General features: G+C 41.4%; 1 protein-coding gene across 19 annotated transcripts in view; it reads left to right on the forward strand.

Annotated features, from left to right (window-relative positions):
• Window positions 1-25,705, forward strand: part of DAB1 (DAB adaptor protein 1) — a 411,090-nt gene that overhangs the window by 334,271 nt on the left and 51,114 nt on the right. For all 19 annotated transcript variants that reach the window (XM_074545715.1, XM_074545714.1, XM_074545726.1 and 16 more), the window contains 2 exons: window positions 22,696-22,835; window positions 25,097-25,195. In XM_074545715.1, the coding sequence (XP_074401816.1) occupies window positions 22,696-22,835; window positions 25,097-25,195 (239 nt within the window). The remainder of the gene's footprint in view (window positions 1-22,695; window positions 22,836-25,096; window positions 25,196-25,705) is intronic.

Below are 25,705 nucleotides of genomic sequence, written 5' to 3' on the forward strand. Positions count from 1 at the left end.
GACAGGCCAGCCTGCTGAGGTTGCTGCCACCCTGGAATTTTTCTGAGCCATAATTAGGAAAAACTGGGTTAATGCTGTTTTGTAGACTTGAACAGTGCATCTAGTGCTGAGTTTGGGGCTATCAGTTCCCCAGCCCCTCTGTGAGCTTGGAAATCATCACTTTAGTGATTGACACAAAATGTACAGAGGAATCAGGATCTGCTGCACTTACTAAATGAAGCTGATTTGTCTTCCTGCATTGACAACTTAAAACTTTCTCTTTCTTAAGATCATTGGATTGGGAAGAACTTTGAGTCTAGTCACACTGATAATTATGCATAATATATGTAGTGTTTATCAGTCTGTTTTTCCAGGTTGCTGCAGGTGTACAGAGCTTTCAGTGGAAGGTGAGAAGTTAACATCTTAAAAGATCTCCGTTTCCCCTCCACACCTGCCTCTAATTTGCATGGCAATTGAGGAAAAGTGAGTCTAAATGAAAATAAACGTTCTGGTCCTAATTTTTGTCTCTTCCTGGAAGAGGCAGGCAGGAGGAGGCTGGCATCTTTGTTGAGGAAAACCCAGCTGGGTTGTAGCTTTGTGTTATTTGAGATGTCCAGGGTTGGTTTGCCTTTGAAATGAGCAAGTAGAAGATGCTGTATTTAGAGCCATTGCTGTAGTAATGTTTTTAATGGGGGTTTTGGATTGGTTTGGTGGGACACATGTTCCAATCTCCAAGGCCCTGCTTGTCCTAGGAAAAAGTTTTGGAGTTGGAACTAGTGATACCTGAGATCCAGGAGGAGGAGTTCACATCCCCAGCTGTTTTACTGGAGCAGATCGGGAAGGGAAGGGAAGGGAAGGGAAGGGAAGGGAAGGGAAGGGAAGGGAAGGGAAGGGAAGGGAAGGGAAGGGAAGGGAAGGGAAGGGAAGGGAAGGGAAGGGAAGGGAAGGGAAGGGAAGTGATTTTGGAGTACTCACAAGTGAGAAGGTGGCTGGTTTTTGGGAGGGGGATGCCATGGAGATGAAACCCCTGTGGTGCCCAGGCTGCAGCAGGAGCTGCCCTCCTTCCCTGCCCTGTGCTGTGGGGGAAAGCTGCTGGCAGAGAGGCAACTAAATTAAACTCAATCAGGCACAGCAGCCTGAGCTGAAGGGCCAGATCCTGTGCCTGGTACAAGCACTGAGCTCCCATTTCTGTCTGTAGCTTTGGAGAAAACAATGTTGGCATCAGAGATGTGAGCAGAAAGCCGCCGTTTCATCCCTCCTGCGTGTAATTTCTGACAGGTTTTTCCCCCCCCTCTCTTATATCCACTGTTGTTTGGTTTCTTCCCTCTTTGAAGACTTTTCCATTGAATTTTAAATCTCAAGATTTAAACTGTGTGTAGACATAATTGTGTCTCTTCCTATTTACTTAGTCTTGCTACTTGTTATCCGTGCAATATTAGCGATGACACTTTTTCCTAGGCAGGGTTGTCAGTGACATATTTTCATATGAAAAAAGGGGAGAAACGGAGGAGTATTTTGAATAGAAAACTTGACTTATTTCAATAAAAGTAGGCAGGTGGTGTGTTTAATATGTTAACCTCCATTCTATGGATTTGTTTTACAGCCCTTCTGTCTTGAGATGGTAAAAGACTGGAAGGGAATTAAGGAGACCAAAGGAAGTCCCTTGACATTTTTATGTGCTGAAGTAACAGGCAGGCAATCTTGCTTTATACAATGCTGTCTTCCTGGGTAGAACAATTAGTGTTAATGTGGTAATGATAATTGTTTCTGTAAATTATTCTTAATTAACTATTTATGTAATAAGACACTTAAGGATCTGTATTTAACAATTTTGAGGGGCTTTTTCCCCTGCTAATTGGCTTCCCCATATATTTCTTTCCTGAGCTAGTGACTGTTTTCTGTTCATTATTAACTGTGTGACATTCAGGCTTAAAATTTGGTATAGATGATCCTTAATTAACACAAAATGGTGCATAAATGATCAAGAAACAGGTGGGTTCCTTCCTTTAGCTGTGTTCTAATTGCAGAGTGCTGTGTTTTCAGGGAAGTTACCAAGCTGTAAGACAGATCCCAGCTTGTGGGGCCACTGTTCCTGCCCAGAATCATCACCCCAGACTTTCAGCAGGTGCCTCCCAGATGTTAAACTTTATTATGTGCCAGATGTGGAAGTGCCTCTTTGGGAATCTTCTATATCCAGCTGAGGAGATAAGAGGAAAGGGGAGAAGTGTTTGAGACAAGAGCTTCAGGACAGCCAGTTTGTGGTGGTATTTAAGCAAGCAGAGAGTAAAATGGATGATCTCCTGCCTCATTTGATGCTGCCTGGTCTATTTTGTAGGGGTTTAGAACAAGGTAAGAGAGAGGGAATAGCCTGCTATGCCATGTGCTCTTTAATTAGTTCCTGTTGTTCTGGTTTGGGCCTTCTTCATCTTGAAAATGTCACCTGCTACCCTGCTCTTTCCTCATGGGCTTTTTTTCACTTGCCCCTGTGTGAAGCATATACCAATATTTTATGTATATAATTGGTCTGAGTTTCTGTATACTGCCTAATATAAAGTGCACATTCTCCTCTTTGCTGTGCTTTATGTTTATTGCACTCACTGCATTGCTTTATGTGCACAGTGTGCTTATGGAATGTGTGGTGCAGGCAGAGAGATGTTATATTCCATTCTTAGCATCATTAGTGCTGTTTTCTTCACCAATTTGCATCAAGCTATAGTTTAATTTAATTCACTTCATTATTTTGCAAAGTAGCTCTTATCTGTTGGATTTCCCTTCTGTTGCTTTAAAACCAGCAATGTCGCAAAACAGTGAGAACTTAAATATTTTTAGCTTTTTTTTTTTTTTTTTTACATGTTCTGAGCATCCTAAGATTTCTGGATTTCTGTAATACAGCCAATCAGTTAAAGCCAAATACTGATAGCTTTACAAGTTAATTAGCACCTCAGTTCATCAGCACTCACACTCAAATTAATACTGGAGTAAGCATCTCAGAATCTCATCTCCCATTTGCATTTAGTGAAGGTGATTTTGCAATATGTTAATTTTTATTGTGTGCAGAGCCTGTTTGATTTTCAGTGCTATTATTTTTTGACCTATTAAAACTTAGGGCCTAAAACCTTACAGGAATTGACTTGTTTGAGCTTGTGTGGAGAATATGGACCATTCAGTCCATTGCTAGGATTTATTCTGATTAAACAGCACTGACTCATTATTTGCTTACTCAGTCACTTAGAAAGTAGGTGATTTTTTACTATTTTGGGTTCTTTTAAAGTGTTTGCAGCTTAGCGCTCTTGATGTAAATAAAAGGAACTATTAGACTAAAGTAGGAAAAATAACTTTAACCTAATCAAGCCCTAGTTGTCTGAATCAGTAACACCTACAATAATTAAGATTCTCAGCGGAAGTAATAAGCTAATTATGTTCAAAATTAAGGAATAATCATCATATTCAATCCATTGCATCTTTAGATTTTTCACTGCATAAGCTTTTCTTTTTGAAGGCTGAAAGAAATGGTGGCAAGAAATTTTTACACTGGTGGTGAGCTCTGGTGTATCTGAGGACAAATAATTGGAACTTAGAGGGTTGATATTTTGGGAAGAGTACAGATAATTACTATTTACTGTTGTCTCCTCAGCTGCAGCATTCCAAGAGAAAGGAGCTCATTTCAATTACTCTTTCTTTGGAGATGCTTACTGAGGGAACACTTCATCAAGGGTAGTTTGCTGCTGCAGAAGACTTTATCCAAGTGCTGTGGGAAGCCAGGAGCTTTTTGGTGGTCCTGCTGCTGCAGGGTCAGATGAGGAGAATCCTTTGAGCCACACAGATTTAATTTTACATCCCTGCAGTGGTGCTGAGGGCTGAATGTGCTGCAAATGCACCAGCACTGCAAATGCACCAGCACTGCAAATGCACCAGTGCTGCTCTGCTGGCTAAAATTCCCCACTCTAAGGAAGAAATTATCCCCAATACCAGCACAGGGACTTGGAATGTATTGAAAATGTGTCTCTCAGGAGCACTGCTGGTGTGGGTCTTGGTTTTTTGAAGTATTCTTCAGGGGTTTTAGCCATTGTACCTTCCTTTGGCGTTCTTGGGGGAGAAGTAGATGAGATCTGGGTTTATGGGAAGCATGGGAGGTGGGAGAGATTGGTTGGCTGCCTGCTGGAGTAGAGACTTTTATCAAAATTTATTGAACAGAATACAGGTAAATGTTTCTTTCTTTTAATCAAGGTTGATTAAATTACAATCAGAAGGATGCCTCTGCTCCCTTAGGCACATCACAACCTTGTTATCATCTCAAATCCATCCAACCTTTCAAGAGGGGCTTTTATTAGCTGCTCCTAATCCCCAGGTAATTACTGTAGACCGAGAGATATTTGCAGAGAACGTTTTGAGTGAGGGAAAGGCGTTCACAAGACATCACAGGCCTGGATAAATTCTGTGACAGGAATCCCTGCTCTGATTTCCGTTCCCTGGCTCCTGAACCCTCCTGGCCTGTGTCCCTTTGCTGGGCACAGAGCAAGAGTTCCTCCTTTCCCTGCAGGAAAAGGGATGATTTGGATGATTGGCGCCTCTGCCCTTTTATAAAGCAGCTTCATGATTGCACGAGGTAGGAAACGCAGCAGGATCATTAATTCCTTCAGGTTTCCACTTTCTTTCATTGCAGCTGCCTCCAGAAAAAGGTTCCTGTTTTTTCTGAGCTTTCTGTGTTTCAGAAATCAGCAGATTTTGTGGGGAACTTTTATGGCAGTGACAGTAAAACAAAAGCAGGCAATCAAACCTAGACTGTTTTATGTACTTTGATGTTATTCACTTGCTAATACAGTGCTCCCTAAAAACCAGACTATCTGCTCACACCCTTTCCAGTTTTAAAGGAAAATGCCTTTGCTACTGCAAACAGAGAAATTAATCATAACTGGCGTGTTCTACAAAACACACTCTCAGCGATGGGAAAGGTCTGATTTTTTTTTATTTAATTTTTTCCCCCTCAAATAAGGAAACTTAAATTACTTAAGGGACTACTTAGCTTCCACTGGTGCAATTAGATTAACATAGGACGAATTTTGATTTATTTCCAGAAATGAATATATGTTTCTAGGTCAGTAACTCTATTTAGAACAAAAGATCTTAAGGTTTTTTCCCAAAATAAATCCAAATGTAGTGTTTGCTAGGCTGCTCTCCATTTGAATTTCAGTTTAATCTTCATCTTATTTTATTCCCCTTTTCTTGATAAGTGCAAAAGTGTTAAAGTTCAGAAGAAATACATGAATTTGGGAAGAGATAATAAAATGATGAAGTCTGGCTTATGGTACTGGTTCAGGGTGACTGACTTCATCATTTGTATGTTCATATAAATAAATAAAACAATATATGTTTACTAAAAGTAAAATTGAATCCATACCAGTGGAACTGAAAATTAACAGTGAAGCCATGAAAGGCAAGATGATATTGAATAATTGGGCAACAAAACAAATCCAATTCAATGTTGATAACATAAAACAATCCATGTAGAGGAATCAGAGTAATACATGACTCCCTTTCAGTAAACCAAAACCAGATTTCTGGATTTGACCCCTTGTATGAATCTGGAGGAATACATAATATTTATCAATTGAAACAAAATGAAATGTGCGTTATGTTGCTGTCTGTGTGTATCTGGTTTGGTAAAATTTATCAACAAACTGTTGACAAACTTTATAACAGAATTGTTAAAGCTCAACCTTTGGAGAAATGAAAAATCCAAGAATTGAGCCTCTCCTCAAATATTCAGGATGCCATGTGAGACTGAAAATTAACTAGTGTTACTTATGGAAAAGTAGCCTCTAGCAAACTCTTAAATGTAAATTTTGAGGAAGTTGTGTGTATCTGTGGTGGTTAAAAATAATCTTACCCATTAGATGTTCAGTAGAATACACCTTCTCCCTGATAACTAAGCTGCCCAGGGGGATGTATGCTGGGTGTTGGTTAAAAACCAACCTTAACCCCTAAAAATGCCCCAATTTTTCCCCCTCTCCCAAGAATCCCTTGCTCAGTCCTTGAACACCAGATCAGGATCCAGTCTGGGCTCACCTGTGGAACCTGCTGCCTGTCACAGCCACTTTTGTCTGCAGTTGCAAAGATTTATGACTGAGATAATAACCCTGCAGTATCTGAGTTTACGGCCTGATAGTTAATTATTCTCTGTGTGCCATGTGCTGTAGTTCACCTGTAAACAGGGGCTGGAAAGCAAAACAATCCCCCACAGCAGAATTGGGCATATCCTGAGGGCTGTTCTGTTTCCATCTCAGGAGTGGGATGCTCTGCTCTTGTGTTTGAGCTTCTTGGAGGGCTTTAAAACATGACCTGCTGTATCTAAACATGGTTTATCTCCACTGCCAGTGATGCAGTGGAGTCTCAGTGATGCAGTGGAGTCTCAATACTCACCTCGAATAGAGTTTAGGCTCTTTTTGCATTCATGGTTGATTTTGTGAAGAATATCTATACTGAATTATGGTTATTTAATCAAGGTCTGTGCATTATTATACAAGTCCTTTCATTCAGCTTTGTCCTGAAAAGCAGACTAATTCTTTTTTGATTTGCAATGGAATTGATTGAGCTTCTGATACATAAAATCCACTTGTGCATCCTGCACCTCTGTCTTGTGTCATGAAAATGGGAAACAGGAGGTACATGTCCAGCAGGCCTTACTGGAAGCTAAAGAGGTTTTCTACATCAGTAACAAAGGAATACAAAATTCAGAATCCTTTCCACCAGCTCTGATGCATCTTTTGTAGTGGATCCTGCAGATGTTAGCTTTCAAACATCTGTTTTTCCTGGTGTTTCTTTCCTCAACATCTTGAATCACAGTTGAGCTGATGCCACAGCACCAGCTTGGGACCACCAGACTTGCTGGTTTAGCAATTACATCTGGTTTTATTCCAAATTATGGTTTTGTCCAGCTGTCTTTTAAAACCATTCCTATGAGTTGCTAGGATACATTTCTAAAAGTGGAAACTGTGTTTACACCACTTCAGTGTGAAAAATCTTTGAATATCACTTACTTCTTTGCCAAGGCTTCATTACAAGGCACTGCTGAAGTTTACCAAGCTCTCCAAATTGTCATAAAATCCTTTTTCTTTGTTTGTGGTAATCAGAGAAATACATGGCTGATTAAATGAGTCCTGTTTTGTCTGCTATTATTGACTCCTTTGCTGAGCAGTGGCATTATTCAGGATATTTAGTCAGCTCAATCCTGACCAAGGCCAGTCCTGCACCTGTGGGTTCTTTTTTGTGCATCCTCCTCTGAGCATCTCTGTGACCTCCCCTGGCCTGGCTCCAAGTCCTTCTTATGTTGAGGGCCCCAGAGCTGGGAATCAAATAATCTGAAACTAAATCAAACCCACACATTTTCCTAAGGAAGGTTGTAAGCAAGGAACTTGAAATTTGTGTGAGTGAAGGATGGGCAGCATACACCACCAAAAGGCAGTGGCAGAGTTTGCTCAAGTTCTTCATGATTTTTAAATTTCTGCCTGTCAAAATATGATTCCAAGCATGAGGTCTTCCTCATCTGACAACATCTGCTGTAACTTGCCTTGTCTTGCATTGTTAATTTTTCTAAAATGTGAAGGGTTTTTAACACTAGTCTCCTTACTATAAAATCTACAAAGTAGAAATATGTTTTAACACCTAAATTTATATTTTGATCAGCCTTTTCAGGCTCAGTGTTGATGCTTTTAGTATCAAATAGGGGTTTTGTGGGGGGCGTCATGTAGGAGGGGGACTGAAGAAAGAACTGGCATTTAAACCTTGAAAGAGTTTTTCTTAAGTGATAGTTCTGAGATTAGACTGGTTAGCCACCATTGTGATTCTTTCAAACCAGCCCAACAGGCCTTGAAATAAGTGCTGTGGATGTGATCAACAATCAGATTACACTGAATGCCCACAGACTCCACCAGAAAGGTCTAAGGGAAAACAATTACAGATGAAACAAAACATAGCATTTAAATCCCTGCTTGAGAAGCAGCCACACAAAGGAAACACAGATTGTGGTTTAATTACCTGGGTGGAAGAATCTTTAGAAAATTAATATTAGCACCTTGGCAACTGAAAGCATTTAAAAGTGTTAATGCCCCCCCCTTTTCTTCCTTTTGATTAAAAAGGTCACTGACAGAACATAGCTCTGTGCATACTCCAGCAAACATGGGAGTGATGGCTGCAGTGATTTTGTGCAGCTCCTGCAGGTGTCAGAGGGCTCAGGAGCTGTGCATAGCTTCCTAAAATGGTCCCCAGAAACACATTTTTTTATTTAAAATCTTATAAAACGAGCTGCATGGTTGGTGAATATCATCCTCTCATGATTTTTTCAGGTGCAGCCTTTCCAGCTCAGGTGTATCAAGGCTACCTGATGGTTTGGTCATGCACAGAGGTGATCACCAAAAGGTTTAAACTCTGTTGTTCAGGGAAAGCTTCTAAACTGATGAAATGCAAAGCCATTCCTTCCATTCTGTCCTGGAAGTAAAGAATCTTAGATACAGACACACATTAGCTGTTGCAGGTGACTGAGGAGGAGGAGGAGGATGTGCACTTGGCCTCTGTGTCCTTTGCACCTCACTGTGGGCATTGCTGAGTGCTGTCTCTTTATTTTCACTTCCCAGTGTGGTGCTGGAGTGGCAGGAAAGAAAACACAGTCAAGACAAGAATTCAGCTCATCATTTTTTCCTCAGGAATGATGGTGTTATACAAGTTCCATTGTACATCCTGGCAGTGTATTAAAAGATGGAGTGTGGGCTTAGGCAGCATTTAGATGGGGAGGAAAGTGAAAAGATTTTGCTTCTGCCAAGCCTTTTTTAGTATATTTAATAGGGATGTGGTGGGTACAGTGTGGAATCTGACATGTGGGTGGTGATAAAAGCAGGGACCGGTAAAAGCAAGAGAAATCCACAGGTAACCTGAATGCTGCAGCAAGGTGAGTGCAGTGAAGGAAATGGAGATACTGAAGACCTTTTCTTTGGTTGCAACAGCACTGAAAACCTTGGAGTTGTTACTTGCTCTTGAATTTATGTGACCAACTGGTCAGAGCTGGGCTCAGCAGGGTCGTGAGGCGATTCCCAGAGAAACTGTGGCTGCCCCATCCCTACAAGTGTTCAAGGCCAGGGCTTGGAGCAGCCTGGGGTGGTGGAAGATGGCAGAGGGTTGATTCCAAAAGTTCATTGATTCTATGAACTTTTCCATCTCCCTGGTACTGCAGGAGCATTGCCTGCAGCTTGGAATTCCTGGTCTCTCCCTGGGAGGAGTTAAATCTTATGGAGCATGTGGATAATGGCATCCATTGTAAATCCATCCCCATTCCCTCCTGGTAATCTCTTAATTTTGATGGAAAGACTCTCATGCACTGAGGGGCCAGGGAAGCCTGGTTTCTTTTATTTTCATTTTGGTCTGAGCTCTAAGGAAAAACAAGGCTCGAGTGAGGCCTCTCCTCAGCACACCCATCCATAGGATGGTTCTCTTCCATTGCACCATCTATTTCCCCCTGCCTGGTAAAGTGCAAAAATCATAATACAGATGAGACGTGACTGAAATTGGCCTGAAGCTTCACGTGTTAATCCAGGCACGAGAAGGGAGGAGGATGGGGGTTTCCATTGCTCTGCACATTCCCACATAACACCCAGGGAGTGTCTGGCTGTGTTCCTCTTGTTTCCTTGAGAAGCCAGACTAAAAATAACAGCAAATAGGAAATGAAAACAATTCTGTTACTACAGAGTACATTGCAAGGAAAAAACATTCTCCACGTCTCTGGATTAGCAGAATGTTTGAAGCTGTGATAACCCAGTTGTTAACAACCATAATTTAGATGTGGGTTGTTTTTTTTTTTTCTGCACATAAATATGACTTATTTGAAGTACGTCGAATTAGAAAACTCATGAATAAATATTTTGACATAATCAGAATTATATGGCTGGAAATTGACCTACTTTGCATGACAGATGCTTGAGAATCCCCCAGCTAATAGCAGACTAACCTGGCACAGCAATGCCCGATCTTATAATATTCTAAGCTGCATACAGACATTAAATTATTAGATTGTTGGATTTTTTGCACGGAGATTAGACACAGTCAATTTTGTTTGTAAATGAGTAAGTTATAAGCAAGTTATTGAGGAGGCCTTGGGGTGCAGTCCAGAGAAGGATTCCTGCATCATTTGATCAGTGTTTTCAGCTATACTCGAAAAATCTGTCAGAGGTAGAAACAGCCAGCAAATCTTGATGCTATCAGCAGCCAAATAATGAGAGTATTACACCAAATAGACAGGTCTTTTCAGAAGATAAGCACAACTGCAAGAGGAATAATAATAATGTTTTAAAAATCTGGTAATATTTTGATGGTGTAAATAGAATCTACTTTTCCCCCTGCAGCTGCTCCTTATGCCAAGTGTTGATTTCAGTAGACTGATTTTATCTGCGTGTCCGTTCAGTTAATATGACAAAGATTTCCTGTAGGTTAAGTTAACAGAGAACTCTAACCTTGGAAGAGTCTTCTCAGTTTAGGTTTATATGGATTCTTGTAAAAAAATAATCTTCTTTTATTATTTTAACAAACACAGGTGATGAAACATTTTAGGTGCTTATTGCACAGAATAGAGTTTTCAAGCTTCATAAGTTTTTGTTGTTCAGTTCTAGCACAAGTAATAATAGTGATTTTATTTGTAAAGTATCATGCTTTTTATTTTTAGTGGGTGAAAAGTACCTTTTTCATGGCTCACTTTCAGCAAAGATAACCCTCCTTTTATAAAATCCATGCAATGAAAAATAATAACATATTCCATTTTAGTAGCCCCTTTATTCGCTTCCTGGTTGTTTTCTCTGTTTTCAAAGAATCTCTGCAGATGAAGTGGGCTTTGTTCAGACTTTTTTCCTCAAGGTCTTCAGGGGAATGTTTTGCTCTCTTGTAATGAGCCCTTGTTAGCACAAAGGTAGTAAAACCACGTGTATCATATTGGCAGATCTGTTCTCTTCCAAGCCTGAAGCAGGGCCAGGCTGAGGCACAGCTCCTATCCTCTATCTTGATTTGCTCCAGCTGCTTAAAACTTCCTGGAATTAGGTTAAAGTGTCCCTTTAGCACCCATATTTCTTCCCAAAAGGATGCAGTTCAGTCATCCTTGCTGTGCCCAGCTGCCAGACCCTGCAAGCAGAGACCCCTCAGGTGCTGCTCAGCTGGGGATGGAGCTGCTCCTTTCAGGGAGTGAAGGCATCCTTTTAGAAGAGAGTCCTGTTTGCAGGACACTGATTTGCAGCTGAATGGGGATTCTTTGGAAGCCTCACCCAAGGGCAAGAGACAGAGGTGATTACTTGGCTTGGTCACAGTCCCTGCTTTAGGAGCTTCTCTCAGGTTTGCAGTGTTTGCAGGAGGGTTGGCAGTGATTTCTTTCTGGTTGCTCTCCAGGTGACCAGCTCTGGAGCACTGGACTGCTCTGCAGGTGGCTCTGCAAATGAGTTAAAATTTGTAAGAATTTCAGCACTCAGTTTTGGGCTTTTGTCCTGCTTCTTCTCACATACCAGTAGGCTTTTTGGATTCAGACATGGTCACTTGGGTCCTTGTGCCATTACAATTCAAACCATCTACTCAATAGCTGAAGAAGTCTCCAAGTTTTCCCAGCTGGGGAACGTTTCCTTTTCTCCTACTTGACATAGAGTTAGCTGGTGGGGCTTGCTGGTTTGTTTTTATTGTATTTCCTTACTTTCCCAACAACTCACTCTCAAGTCTCCTGAGCTCCATCCCAAACACTTTGTCTCCTTGATGCCTGCTCAGTTCCAGGAGCAGAGGAGTTGTCCTGATGTGCTGATCCTCCCTGGCTTTGCACGTACCAGAGATGTGCAAACCCCAATTTCTTACCTCTGGAATCCTGCCTGGCACAGGGGTGTTTTACTCCTTGTCAGCAGTTTGCCCAAGGGTGACTGCCAGCAGTAGTCTTTTCATTCCTGCCTCCTGCTGCCACTTTGACAATAGGAACGGCAGCAGGAGGCAAAAATGAAAGGACCAGATTGAAAGAAGCACTTTGCCACTGTTGTAATTTTGAAATTGATGGCGTTTTTTAGCCCAAAGTCTCAGGAAAAAAGCTGCTTTCCTCTTTGCCTCCTATTGTTTTTCCAGCAGGGAGAGACATTCTCTGATGTTGCAGAGGCAGTGGGAAGCCAAAATGAAAATAATTTTCTTCCTGAAACATTGGATAACAAAATGTGAACAATTTCAGCAGGGAAAGAGTGGTTTGTTTTTTTTTTGTTGAATGCCATGTGGTGAATACTGGTATTTCCATTTGACTACAGAAAATAAATAGCAGCTGCTTTTCTTATTGAGGTAATGTGATCTTAAGATAATTTCTAGACACCTATTCACTGTGGGTTTTTTTTAGTATGACATTTTCATTCATTTCCTTTTTCTGCATGAGAATTGGTGTTGTAGGGTGGGTGTATTGTTCACTTTTGAGGCCATGGGCTGCCTTTAGTGCCATGCCCTTGGAACCAGCTTTTTAAGGCAGGAACTTACAATTCTGCACATTCCAGATGTGTGTTTTACACCAATATTACCAGAACTACTAATAATCCAGATGTAATTCCCAGGGCCACAAATTCCATTGGAGGAAAGATGAGGATTGTTCTGCAGTTTCACTGACATTTTCTGCTGGAGTCTTTGCTCAGTGGGGTCTGAAGTGGTGCTGGGGTTTAAGTGATGTGGGAGGTGAGGCTGGGGAGCTTTAATGCTTCAAGAGCGACCTTCACTTTCTGCCCCTGAAGACTGAGTTCTGTGATTTAGGTGAGACTTGTGAAGGCTGACCTAGAACAGAGGTTAGACAGAGTTAAAGAATAAAGTAGGGATTTATTAGAAGGCCTCAATGGATCCACCTTGGGCAGCACAAGAGCCCAGCCAGGGCTACACCCAAGATGAACCAAAATGGTCCCAAAATGCACAACCGGTCTCTCACTTTTAAGTTTTGGTTTATTTGCATATTGGAGTTAATTGTCCTGTCCTTCTGGTTTTTCTCTCTTCATTCTGTCATTGTTTGTGCTCTTGGGCCTGAGATTTGGATCATTTGTCCTTGGTCCCCAGCTGGAGAAGGAAATGTTCTGTCTCCCTACTCTGCACAGAGCTCACCATCCCCTAATGTGAATCTCAGAATTACACACTAAAGCAGCACAGAATCTGAAAAATATAAAAGCTAAAACCTGAGGCACCAGAGGAAATGAGTGAAGGAGCACAAGCCCAGCCCCCAGACTGCATTTTGCAGATGTTCCCAGCCTGGTGTGACGCACATTCTGCAGAGCACTGACAGCAGCCTTCAGCAGGATGAAGTTCTGCATTGACACAGGGGATGGCTGGCAGGGGAGAGGGGGCTCTGGCACCATCCAGGGTGGTGCAAATCCCAATTTCTGTGCCTGCACTCAGCACTGGTGCAGGGGGGACCACGGTGCTGACAGGAGAGGGTGAAGTGTGAATCAATGAATGGCTTTGTCCTCCTGCTTTAGCTGTTACAGTCTATTGCTCTTGTCTTTGGGGACTTCAGTGGCTGTAATTAGTTATCTTGAATGGAAAGATTTTTTTTTCTCTTATTGAACGTGTGAGAAATTTGGGAATGTTAATCAGCAGAGCATAACCTTTTCTTAACTTGCTCTTTTTATAGTCCTGGGGAATTAACATTTATCATAGGGTTGCACAGGAAACTCCTATTTGTATGAAGTGAACTGATTCTCCATTCTTTCTCTTTCTTTGTACATTTAAAAACCTAAACTTTTGGTAGGCTCATCAACAGTATATATTTTGTAGGCTGTGAAGTGTAAATGGTGAATTTGTGTGTCTCACATGACTTTGGGGCTCCGCATGTAAACGTGTGTGTGTCTGTGTCCTGGATTAGTAAAAGTGTCATTAAAATTGCTCTTGAAAACTGCATACTTAAAGCCAGATATAGGGAGACTCATAAAAACAGCTTGATTTTTTTTTTTTTCATGAGTTCTGAGCTCTTACCGTTCTTGCTGGATTAAAGAGGAATCAGGGAGATCCAGCAACTCTGTGGATCCTGTTGCAAGTTCACATACCAAAATAACTAATTAGGTGCTTATCTGTAAATGATCAGTATTCCTCATGTTGGCTGATTTTTCATCTGCTTTAAGGTGCTTCTCAGTGCTGTGGTGGAGCTTGGAAGGAAAAGCAATTCCATCTGACTTTGCTCTGCCCCAACAAGTTCAGATTAGGTTGGGAAATGACACATTCTGGGTTATTTAGCAGCCCCTGTGGACTGGGCTCTCCTTGCTGCTTTGGAAGTCGTGTACAGAGATTTTGGCAGCAGATGGCTTCAGCTGAGTGCCCCATTGGGACTGTTTTGCTCGTTCATGTGAGCACAGCTGTAACAGGTCCTTTGGTTTACAGAGTGCTTGGGCTTTTACAATGCCCCTTCCAAATGCAGTGCACATATTAATGCAAATTAAGGATCTCTGTAGCATCAGTTACCTTTTCTTAGCTGATTTTAGCTCAGAAACAACTACTGACTCCCAGGCAAGCGTGTAAGGAATGAAACAGCTGATGACCCTGTTTTCCCAAGGGCTTTATGTACCTGACATTTTGATGTCTGTTTGATTTAAACATTTACCCAAGCTTTAAAACATTAGGTGAACAAAGGTTGCCAAACTATCTTCTGTCTCCTAAGAGGAGAGTCCACAAATACCTGTCTTTGCCCTTTCCCCTCTGGTTGTCCAGAAAACATAATTTTAATTTTCTAACAGCAGAAAATGGACTGCCAAGTTTCCCTGGTTTCACTTCTGGTCACTGCCTGGGGCTTGCTGAACAAGGTTAGTACCCCAAAATGAAGTTTTATTGCAGGGTCGCATTTCACTTTAAATCAATGTAGAATTTGGAATTTCAGCTGCTTCTACACACAGTCTGCAAAAGGCTCCTTTACGAAATGACTTTCAAAGATTTATGAAGACTTGCATGGTACAGAGGCTGAAAGGAAGTTTAATTACATTCAGCTTTTGGTCATTTCTGTGTCTGAAGATGTGCCCATATTCTGTCATCTCAAAAACCATCTAAGAAAATAAAATTGATCAGTGAGCCTTCTGGCTAAAAGGAAAATGAGTGCTTTGTCATCTGCCCGTGGAGCTGGGTGCTCAATCACTGCCTTCTCCCGGGTGCTCGGCCCAGACTCTCCATCACTGAGATTTGTCCTGAGTTTTAATCAAACATTATTTTATACTGAGGCCTCCCCTGTAAATAGCAGAATCCTTCCCTTGGCATACTCACATGGACTTCATTGTAGTAGAAATAGATAATTTAGTCCAGTCCATGGAACCATTTTGCTTTGGAGATGGTAAAATGGTGCATCATGTTCATCTTGGATTTAGTGTTGTGATAAAAACTTGGCAAGTGCAGTCAGTGTCACCTGATGAACAACATCTCTGCTTATAAAGCTGATCAAGGACAGCAAATAATATGGGAGCATCTTATTTCCTTGCAGAGGAGACTTGTTTCTAGGAGTGGGGCTGTGTAGGTGCCTTCAAGTACAGTAATTCTCAGGCTAATAATGCCAGAAGCCATAAAATCTCTCAGTTTGAGGTTTTGTGAACAGCAGCTCTGAACGATTGGGGACCACTGCTGAGATGATAGCCTGAATGATGATTGAGTTTTCCTGGAGAGCCTTTATCTGTGCTTAAAATTGGAGGTAATGTTTTTAAATTAAACCATAATAGAAGTTCATTGAGCCTTCGGAGTGGTTTCTCTGTCCCCTCTTTACGTGGTTTATCATTTTCTGTGGAAGTATGCTCAGTCTTTTTGTTCAGGACAAATTGTGTTGCTGTCAAAACAGGGCATTAAAAGCACCCCAGAACAACACCTTGCAGACTTTTTAAGGAGATTTCCTATCAATTGATTAAAGGAGAAGTTTGCACTCAGGTTGTGCCCATATACTGTGACCGAGCTTTTGGACAGCCACTTACATAGAAAGAAGTGCTTATTTCTCACAAAATTTTAACATGCTTTTTAGGGTGGTGTCCCCATAAACAGGTTGTATTTCACTCCATCACTAAGTTTTTTCAGGTGCTAGGGATTAGCCTTTATCACTGAGATAAAGTGTGAAATCCAAAGTATGTCTTAATTTAAAAGACAGCAGTGCTTGATGTCATGAGCAAATCGTGCTGGGACTGTGCTCTGGTCACTTGAGATGAAGTATTGATCTTGAAATTAAACTCTCAAGTATCTGTCCTTTTTAAAGAAAAAAAAGAGTTTAAAATGGCTAATTGCAAGAAGCTCATTTGAGAAATGTTGGTAGAGGAAGAGAATGCTAGTGCTGACATAAGAAGGTTAAATTTTGAGCACACAGACTGCTAGGTGCAGTGTGGTTTATTTTCTAAAATGTTATTTTAAAAAAGGAAAAGGATTTTGTTTTTCTGTGGCAGATCTGTGAATGCCCACAAGAGGGTTGGGCAGTTGTGCTCCTGAAGACAGTGAGGAATGACCCAGCAACGCTAAGTTTCCCAGTTCTAGGAGAAAACTGCAAGAATTAGATTAACAGATGCCAGGAGAATCTGAGAACTTGTGGGGGATCCTTGGATTTATAACCCCAAATCAACACTCTGCACTGAACTTTTTTATGGTTATGAAGAAAGAATTGCTGGGTTTGTGGTATCATGATCCATCCCTGTGTGATGGTTCATTTTGAGCCCTCTGTGTTGGTCTTAAAGTTCTATGAAGGCACTGAGGAAAATGTGCTGTCAAGGAGAGTAATCAGAGTTATCTTCACGATTCCTTTTAGTTCCTGCTGTACTGAAAGGCACATCTAATTGCATGTGACTATTTTCTCTTTTACACCTGCTTATGTGCTTAGGGACTTTCTTCTAGGGAAATCTGTAGTTGATTAAAATTGCTGTGAATTTTCTTGAAATAATTGACGCACCAAATGAACCTGTGCATCATAGGTGTGTATATGTGCAAATAGATAAGATTATGCATGTATATATATGTGTTTAGGTGCATATATATGCACAGCTAATGGGAAATACCTTTCACTTGGCAATTAATTTAGGAGTCTTCAGTCTGTGTGGCATCTTAGAGGTCATTCTGCACCACAGTGTTTTGTATTTTCCGCTGCGTTGATGCCATAAAAACCCATAAAAATGCTAATTGCCCCAGGAAGATGTAAGCTGTTTATAAGTGTGTATGGGATTGTTTTTCAGCCCTGTGATACGGGAGGAGGTGTTATTTCAGGTTTATCATTTGAATGTGTGCATAATTTGAATGGCTACAACTTTGACAGTTTATTAGTTAGAAAAGAAGTAGAAAAGAAAAGACAGCGCTGTGTCATTCTTCAGCGAATTGATTGCCAGGAGCATGTTATTGACTTTGGTGATAATATCATTATATATTTTACAGTCGTAAAATCAAGAAATTCAGATGATGCCCTGAGGGCTTCACACATTTAAATAAAGGATATAGCCATTTCCAGGGTTATTGGTTTAGATTAGCGGGTGCTGCGAGGAATGCTGAGTGTGTTGTGGCAGGACAGAAAGAGCAACAGTGCTCTCACTGCAGCGGGGCTTTGCTCTATTTTATTTTTCTATTTGTGAAATACACTCACTCTTACAGATCCCCTGGGAGGATGAACAACGTTTGCTCTAAACTTTAGCATATTAATCCAGTGTTAGCTTGGTGTTCTGTGGGGCTGAGAGCTGAAATCAGGTGTAATCCTTGACTTGTGCCACGAGTGAGGATAAATGAGGGAGCACTCACTAAATTACACAGTGCCTGGGAAGCAGACCTGGGGTGAGCTGCAGGCTTCAGAGCAGTGTCAGAGCCACAGGACTGACACAAACACATCTGTCCCTCTTGGTGGTAAAAGTGCAGCTTCCCAGGGAGCCCCCGTGCCTGCTGCTGGGTACAGGGAGCACCTCGGGAATTCAGCTCGGGCTGCTCCATCCTGGATCTTCCACAGTAACTCCTCTCCCTCTTGGACTGCCTGCGCCACCCTTTGGGACTGACTGGGCTTGAGGCACACGGGTTGAGCACTTGGGGTTTGGGTTTGGGGCTGTCTCCAGCTTGCTCGAGGGAAGCTCCGTTTAATTAAGGTATAGTGCCTTGAATAAAAATGATTGATTGCATTCCAGACCTTGTTTATGGACTTCTACAGTAGCTTTAGTGAGATGGATAAAGTACCTTAATGCTGATGATGCTGCTCAGCCTCTCTCCACTTCATATGGCAGCTGGGGAGCACATTGCATCACCCAGCTCTGGGCATTTATTGTTCTCCTAAAAGAGTGTGAAAGTCCAAGTGCAATGTCACAGCTCTGCAGCAAAGGTCGTGTTTCCCTTCTCACGAAGAAGCAGGGGGTCCAGCTGGAACATGTATGGCTCCAGGGTGTGTGGTGACATCCACAAAAGTAGATAAAAATGAAATAATTACTCTTACGTTTACATTTTAAGGCCCTCTGAGGATTATAAATCTATACACTGCAAACAAAACTTTCCCTGGATCAAGATCAGCACGTTTTCTAATTAAAAGTGATCGCCTTTTTAAACTGAATTTGTATGACTTCTTAGTGGGTTTTTAGCTTCTGCTTTTTTTTCTAATTTTTTGGCATGAGAATGAAATTGATTTTAATTTTGATAATCTTGTTCCATTTTGGATTGTAAATTGCTTGTGTTGAGTTGGGAAGAAATACCTAGATTATTTCTTATGTAAATTCTTCTGCTTATGAAAAACAGACTATGAATGCATTTTAGGGCAAACCGTTGGAAAGCACCCATTGGTCTCAAATAGTTTTGATACAGACATTTAATTTAGGATCATTTTAGAATGGTGTAAAGGATAATGGTGTAAGTTCTTCTGAAGAAGAACTCTGGGGAGATTCCTCCCTGTGCAGGGGGCAGGTGAACAGCTACAATGGACATCAGCTGCTTACCCAGAGTGATTTGGCATGGTTGCTGTTCTCTAGTCAAGAATTGCTAAAACAACATTTCAGGAAGTGTGTTGTGGGGACAGGAGTGGTTGTCATTAAACATGGGCTTCTAATTTTGCTGCAGATCATGGCCTAATAGGGATTACTGATCTCAAGCCTCAGTGTTCCATAAAACCTTCACAGATGACTGTGCCTATTTGGACCATGGAGATGTTACCTAACCCCAAGATGTGGCTTCACAGTATAGAAATAAAACTGAGCTCTGACAGTAAGTGCATCCCTGTATCCAGAATAATTTTCCTTCCAGAGGCTGTGACCCATCCAGTGTGGTGGCAGGGATGGCTGGAGAGCCAGGCTTGATGGCAGAGCTCCCCTGATAAAAGCAGAAGCTGCAAAGAAGCAAAGCTTGACTCTGCTTGTTACATGGAAGGAAAGATTCACTTCCCTGGGTGTGTTCCTGGCACGGGCACAGCCTTTGGTGTAGTGGTTTGATATTCTCACTCCCCCTCCTCTGAAGCCTGGGAAGAATTACAGCCTTGTAATTCAGGCAGCTCTTATTTATGCAGTTTCCAATACTGAAAGAACCTTGTTCAAGAGCTGTCATTAAAAACCCCACCCTTTTTTGTTTCGATGATGAGATGTTTATGACAGTCTGGACTATGTACTTTCCAAAGTGTCCAGGGTTCCAGTGAAATATCACCCTCCCAATAAATCTCACACACCTCATGGGTGCTGCAAAATCAGCATCACGTGGTAATTTCCCAGGCAGGTAGGGAGTTTTCAGCACCAAAATTTGGGAATGTGAGTGAATACAGACCAGAGGAGAGGTGGGTGTGTGCTGAGGAGTGGTGGCTTGCAGATGGCTGGCCCACAATATAGGGCAGTGTGCGTGTGCGCTCTGCGTGCTCTGCACGGGACACATGCTCTGGGCTTTCACGGATGAATTTGTGGTCTCCAGCAATTTGCAGCTTCCACCGTGGTTTCAAATATCTACATCATTTTCAGGCTGATGATTTTTCCCAGTCATTTATCCCAAAAGCACTTCATCCTGCCTAATCTGGGTCATAATTGACATGGGACTCGTGCCGAAGCAGACACGGCCGTAAGTTGTGTTTGAGTGGGCTGTTAATGGCAGGGATTAATAATGCAGTAAAACACAGCAGAGGTTGAAACGAGTATAAATGTTAAAATAACAGATGAATGCAGGGTCACAGTCACGACTTGGACCCAGAAAAGACTCTTGAACACTTGACATGCTCCTGCTGTCAGCTCACAGCTGCCTTTGGCTCTAACGGAGGCGTGAAGTTGGAAATTTCGGCTAAGGAAGCTGTTGGAATTGGATCGTGTTTATTGCAAATCAACAGGATGTCTTTGCAAGTATAAAAGACATATGGAAAAGTCCACTGTTATTGTTGTACTTTGTTGTGTCTCCAGATGTTTTCCCTCCTGCCCCGCTCCAGAGGCTGAGAGTGGGAAATGGTTTTTCATTGTTTCTAGCTGATGGTGCCAACATCTGCCTTGATGTTTCCCTGGGGAACGATATTAGCACTGCTGAGAGTTTCTGATTCATCACTTGTGTCTCATTTGCCTTTTTTTTTTCCTTTAAATACAAGATAATGTCAGAGCATGAAGTTTCAGCCCTGCTCAGTTATTTTGAGGGGTGAGAAGAAATCAGGGGAAACACTTGGGTGGCTGCTGAGCTATCACAGCAGCACTTCAGAGCCTCCTTGTTTTTCAAAAGCTGCAAATGAGGCATTAAAACATTGCTCTGAGCTGGTGTTTTTCATTGAAAGAAATAGTATTTGTCAGCTCAAACATACTTGAAGATCTCAAAATGCTTAAAATAGCTCTGTTTTCTTAATATGCATTTAATCCATCATTAGTTCCCAGTGCTTGACTCTGAGGGGAAGGGAACCAAATGAATATCTTCATTTGGAAGTGCTTTTTGCTGATCATATATGCTCATAATGGTATTGTAAAGGCTTAATTCCATAGTTTAGAACCTAACTGGTTGATCAACTTGATAAGTGTGTAAATTAGCAAAGCTGGCCAAAGTGTTGACTGCTAATGAAGGTGCTTTTAATAGAAATGCAAAGCAAAATAGAATTTTTCCCCAAAGTTTCTGTACTACTTCTTATCAGTAAACAACTGTACAGTATCAGATCATATTAATCTTCATATACTAATAAAATTTATTATATTAATGATACTATTTTTTTTAATGCTTTAATCTGGCCTTTTAAATAGGAATGAGCTCTGGAGAAAGTTTGAGCCAGAATTCTCAAGTGTAGACTAAGACTGGTTCCTGACCTGTTTCCCCTTTATATCAGACTCTGGTTTCTGGTTCATTCTTTTACATCAGCTGGAAGAATCTGACCAGAGCCTTAGGTGGCAATAGTGTAAATTTTAGCAATGTCTGTCCATGTTTAGGGAAGGTTTCTTTTGAGAAATCTGTTGGGTCCAAGAAACTGAAAATTGTGCAATATCTCACCATTCTGCCTGCTTCTTTGTGCTTTGGCTGTTGTTTGTTTGCTTGCAGTTATTTACAGCTCACTCTTGGGTTTTTTTGAGATCCTAGCAAAAAATTCCACAGGCAGCTGCAAAATATATGTTTAATCAATTTTAGGAAGACTGATTCCCTAACTAACATTTTTCTTCCAGGTGAGACACAGTAGAAACTGTTCTGCAGATACTCAGGGAAGAGGGGGGAAACTTTTCCTGACAAAGATGTCTTTTTTTGTGTGTTGTTGTGGTTCAGGTAATTTAGGTACCTTGGTGTCATGGTTTAACCTCAACTGATAACAAAGCACCATGCAGGCACTCACTCCCCTCCAGATGGGGGGAAGAGAATTGGAAGGGTAAAACTGAGAGAACTTGTGGGTTGAGATAAAAATAGCTTAATAGTTTGAATACTACTACTGCTACTTCTACTCTACTGCTACTACTGTAATGAAAATAAAATAGCAGAAAAAAGAGACAACTAAAACCCAAGCATCTTTATCAAGAAACGTATTTTTTGCCTTTTTTAAAGCTTCTTAGGGTGAGCCTGTGAGAGCAGCTTTTTCCAGTTATGTTATTTCTGTGTATGTTTATGTGGAAAAAGAATAGAACCAGGAGTTCTAAAGCATCAGTGTTCTACAAACAAAGAATACAATTTGGTATTTGGTTTTCCACCTTTCAAGTGTTAATAGTGTAAATATTGCTTAGATGAGTCATTTTGTAAGGAAATAGTAGCGTGTTTCTGTTAGGGTTTTGTCTGCAAAATGCAGAATTCTCTGTGTATTCAGATTAGAACTACTTGTACAGATCACAAGTTTTTTACAGAATTCGCAAGGTTGGAAGAGACCTTCAAAATCATCCAGTCCAACCCATGCCCTGACACCTCAACTAAACCCTGCACCCAGTGCCACATCCAGGCTTTGTTAAACACACCCAGGGATGGTGACTGCATCACCTCCCCAGGCAGCCATTCCAGAACTTTATCAACCTTTCAGTGAAAAACTTTTTTCCTAATATCCAACCTCGATTTCCCTTGATGCAGCTTGAGACTTTGACATCCACGAGCTGTGATTCAGGTTTATCTCTTATTTCTGTAAAAACCTAATTTGTGTGCTGGAGATTTTGCATGGCAACAGTTCCACTGCGAATTCCTTTGGGGATAAAACCAAAAGGTTTTGTCGAGTGAGCATTCCCTTCTAATTCCACTGAAATGTTTGGAGTTAGACCTGATTTGCCACTTGGCTGTGCTCCTTCACTCGTTCCCCCTTGCCCTGCTGTGGGTATCCTCATGTGCATGTTGTGTTTGCAGGTCAGGATCGCAGCGAAGCCACTTTGATAAAGAGGTTCAAGGGTGACGGTGTCCGCTACAAGGCCAAGCTGATCGGGATCGATGAGGTTTCTGCTGCCCGAGGGGACAAGTTATGCCAGGACTCCATGATGAAGCTCAAGGTGCAGTGAAACTTTCCAATGTTACTGTCAAATTAAGCCTGAACTTGCTCTCGTTCTCCTTTCATGACACTGAGCCTTAGTCTGGTTAATTATGTATTGAAATCAGTCAATTTTGCATGAACTCCTGCCTGGTGTTGCTTATCCTGGTTTAATTTTAATACATTATCTCTGAGTTCTGTAGTTACTCCATGATTGACACCACTGCAATTTGTCCACAAATTACAAACAACACACTGCAAATTGAATAATTTTATTATGCAAAAGGGGAAGTAAATGACTGTGGAGGAAAATGGGATATCAGAGCATTTTCTATGACATTTCTAATCAACTACAGCACTGCCTCTGGCTGTTACCTCCTGTGAGTGACGGGTGTAGGCAGCCAGATTTGGGGGGAGCTGGTGTCCTCCTGGGAGGAGAATGCCTTGCACCAGCAATGGAAGGGCTGATGTGTTGCAAAATCAGGCAGTGCACTGAGGGGATGGGGCATGAGAATGTAAAGAGGAGTCCCTGGAGTTTTGGGGATGAAATGGAGCCATGGCAAAAGCAGATTTGGGTGTAAGGTTGGAGTGTAGACAGTCTGAAGTACCAGTGGTGTCGAGGGCGGGCTCTCTGGAGCTGACAGATATCCCTCTATGGCCCAGGCTCTCTCAGAGCATGAGATTTCCTGTAGGAATTGTTCTGTCCCTCACCCTGGGACATCTGGGAGAGCTTGAGTCCCTGGGAAGGAAAGGAGGAAGGAGAGGTTGTGTTTTCCTGAGTGCACTGTTGGCTGTTCACTTCCCATTTCCCCTCTGCATTGCAGGGTTACAAACCAGGTCTAGCAGCAAACCCTCTGCTGCCTTTTCCCTTTTATTTCCCTTTTATTTCCCTTTTATTTCCCTCCCAGCCTAGAGAGCTGATGGATTTTCCATTGCTGATTTTTCAGGAGGAGAAATCACTAAATGGTGTCTGGTGCACTACCAGCCCACAGGGTTGCAGTCCATCCAGGAGGACTGAGTGACTCATTAGGGAAACAGCATGGGGTGACACTCAGCTTGTGGTTCAACAACCTAAAAGCAAGATCTGGGAGATAATTTACAAATCACTTTTATGGCAGGCAGAAATTAATCCGCTCCAAAAGTTGCTCTGTTGGTGTGTGACATCAGCCACAATATTCCTGCCTGATTTAAATGTGTGCTGGGTGTTTCTCATCATTTCTCATCCTTGCACTGTGGGGAGAGTTGTCACTGTTCTGCTGCACAAACCTTTTTGTCTCTCTCCTCCATGGATTAATATTTCCACATTTCCCAGGTGCCTAATACCTGTTTGCAGGTGCCAAGATTAATCTAAACAGTACTGGGAAATGTCTAAAACTGTTAAAGGAAGGGAGTGTTAGAAATTAATTTTTGAGGGCAGAGCATTAATTCATGGGTTCTGGAAACCCAGTGTCCCCTAACATGAATTTTGAGGCCACCCATAAAGTCTTGGGGTGGCTTTCAACATCAGATCCTTGTAATGGCAGCAGTGAACATCTTGAAACTTAAGTTAATTTTTCTTGAAACACTGGAATTGCAGAGAACCAGATAAAGTCTAAATATTTTCATTTCATTTAGGAGTACAACTGTTTATATTTGATCTCAGTTCAGTGTTACTGGTCAGGCTCCTGGGAAGGTGGAAACAGAAGTTACTGTTGTCATTCTGCTGTGGGAGAATAATGCATGAGATGGTATCAGCAAGTTCTCTTACAAAGTAAAGGTCTGAGATCCTGAAGAAAAAAATTACTCTCAATAGTAGTTTGTCACAGCACAGGTGTAGTTTGATTTTTAGAATAGTTTTCTTCTAGAAAAACCTCAATTTGCTTGTACTAGATGCGTGTGAAGTAAGCTAAATTCATTGACATTTTCTGTCCTCTGCTGCTTGCTGGTTGTTTTTTTTTTTTTTTTCCTATTTAAAAAATAAATAAATAGAAGAGCTTATAGCTAGGAAAAGTGTGCTAGAAATGACCTTCAGCTTCCATGAAAACAAATTTCATGGAGGATTAGCTAGTGCAGAGGTTGGAAGTGGGAGCACATTTGAAATGCTCTCTGGGTAGCATAAAGAGATGTGGTACCTTGAAAAAAAGGAGAAAGCCAGAAGCAAGGAGGGGGCTGTTCCTGGAAAACCTTTAAGTTTTCCTAGAAAAGGGGTGAATTTTCTTACAAAAGTGGTGAATTGTTCACAAGTAAATCTGTGGCACATGGGAGAATCAGGAAACCAACTAAAACTGCTCTTTGTTTGCACAGGGAATTGTTGCTGCGGCTCGATCGAAAGGAGAGCATAAACAAAAAGTCTTCTTAACAGTTTCCTTTGGGGGAATCAAAATCTTTGATGAAAAGACAGGGGTAAGTAAAGTTAATTGTGTGCTGGGACAGAGCTGAATCTTTCCCTGGTTACTTTAGAAGCATTTCCTGGCTGGGCAGTGGAATCTCACTGGTGCAAACACACAGGAAGCATCTCAGAAATTTGATAAAGGGTTATCATCCCTTACATCACTTGTAGAGTTTACCTTCTGTATTGTCAGTGATACAAAAATTACATTTTGTATAGAATAGAATGAGAGGTAAAAGATACTGGAAAATTTGAGGTTGTCTCTGTGAAGCAGCAACTTCCTCAGCAGTATCTGGTGGAACAAGTTGCAGAGACTTTCATGCCTTACACAGTTTCTGCCACAGCAATACCATGTTTGATTTTTTCAAATTGCTCTAAAAGAAGAAACCTAAGCAAAACATTACACTACTTGGATAAAAAGCAACAACACACAAACTGTTTTAATCATAATTAAGAAGATTTTTACAGCAGTTTAAGCTCTGCCTTGAATTTTAAAAAGGTCTTGATTTAATCTTTTGGAAGAT

The sequence above is a fragment of the Zonotrichia albicollis genome, chromosome 8 (assembly GCF_047830755.1).
Source record: "Zonotrichia albicollis isolate bZonAlb1 chromosome 8, bZonAlb1.hap1, whole genome shotgun sequence".
In the NCBI taxonomy this organism is placed as follows: Eukaryota; Metazoa; Chordata; class Aves; order Passeriformes; family Passerellidae; genus Zonotrichia; species Zonotrichia albicollis.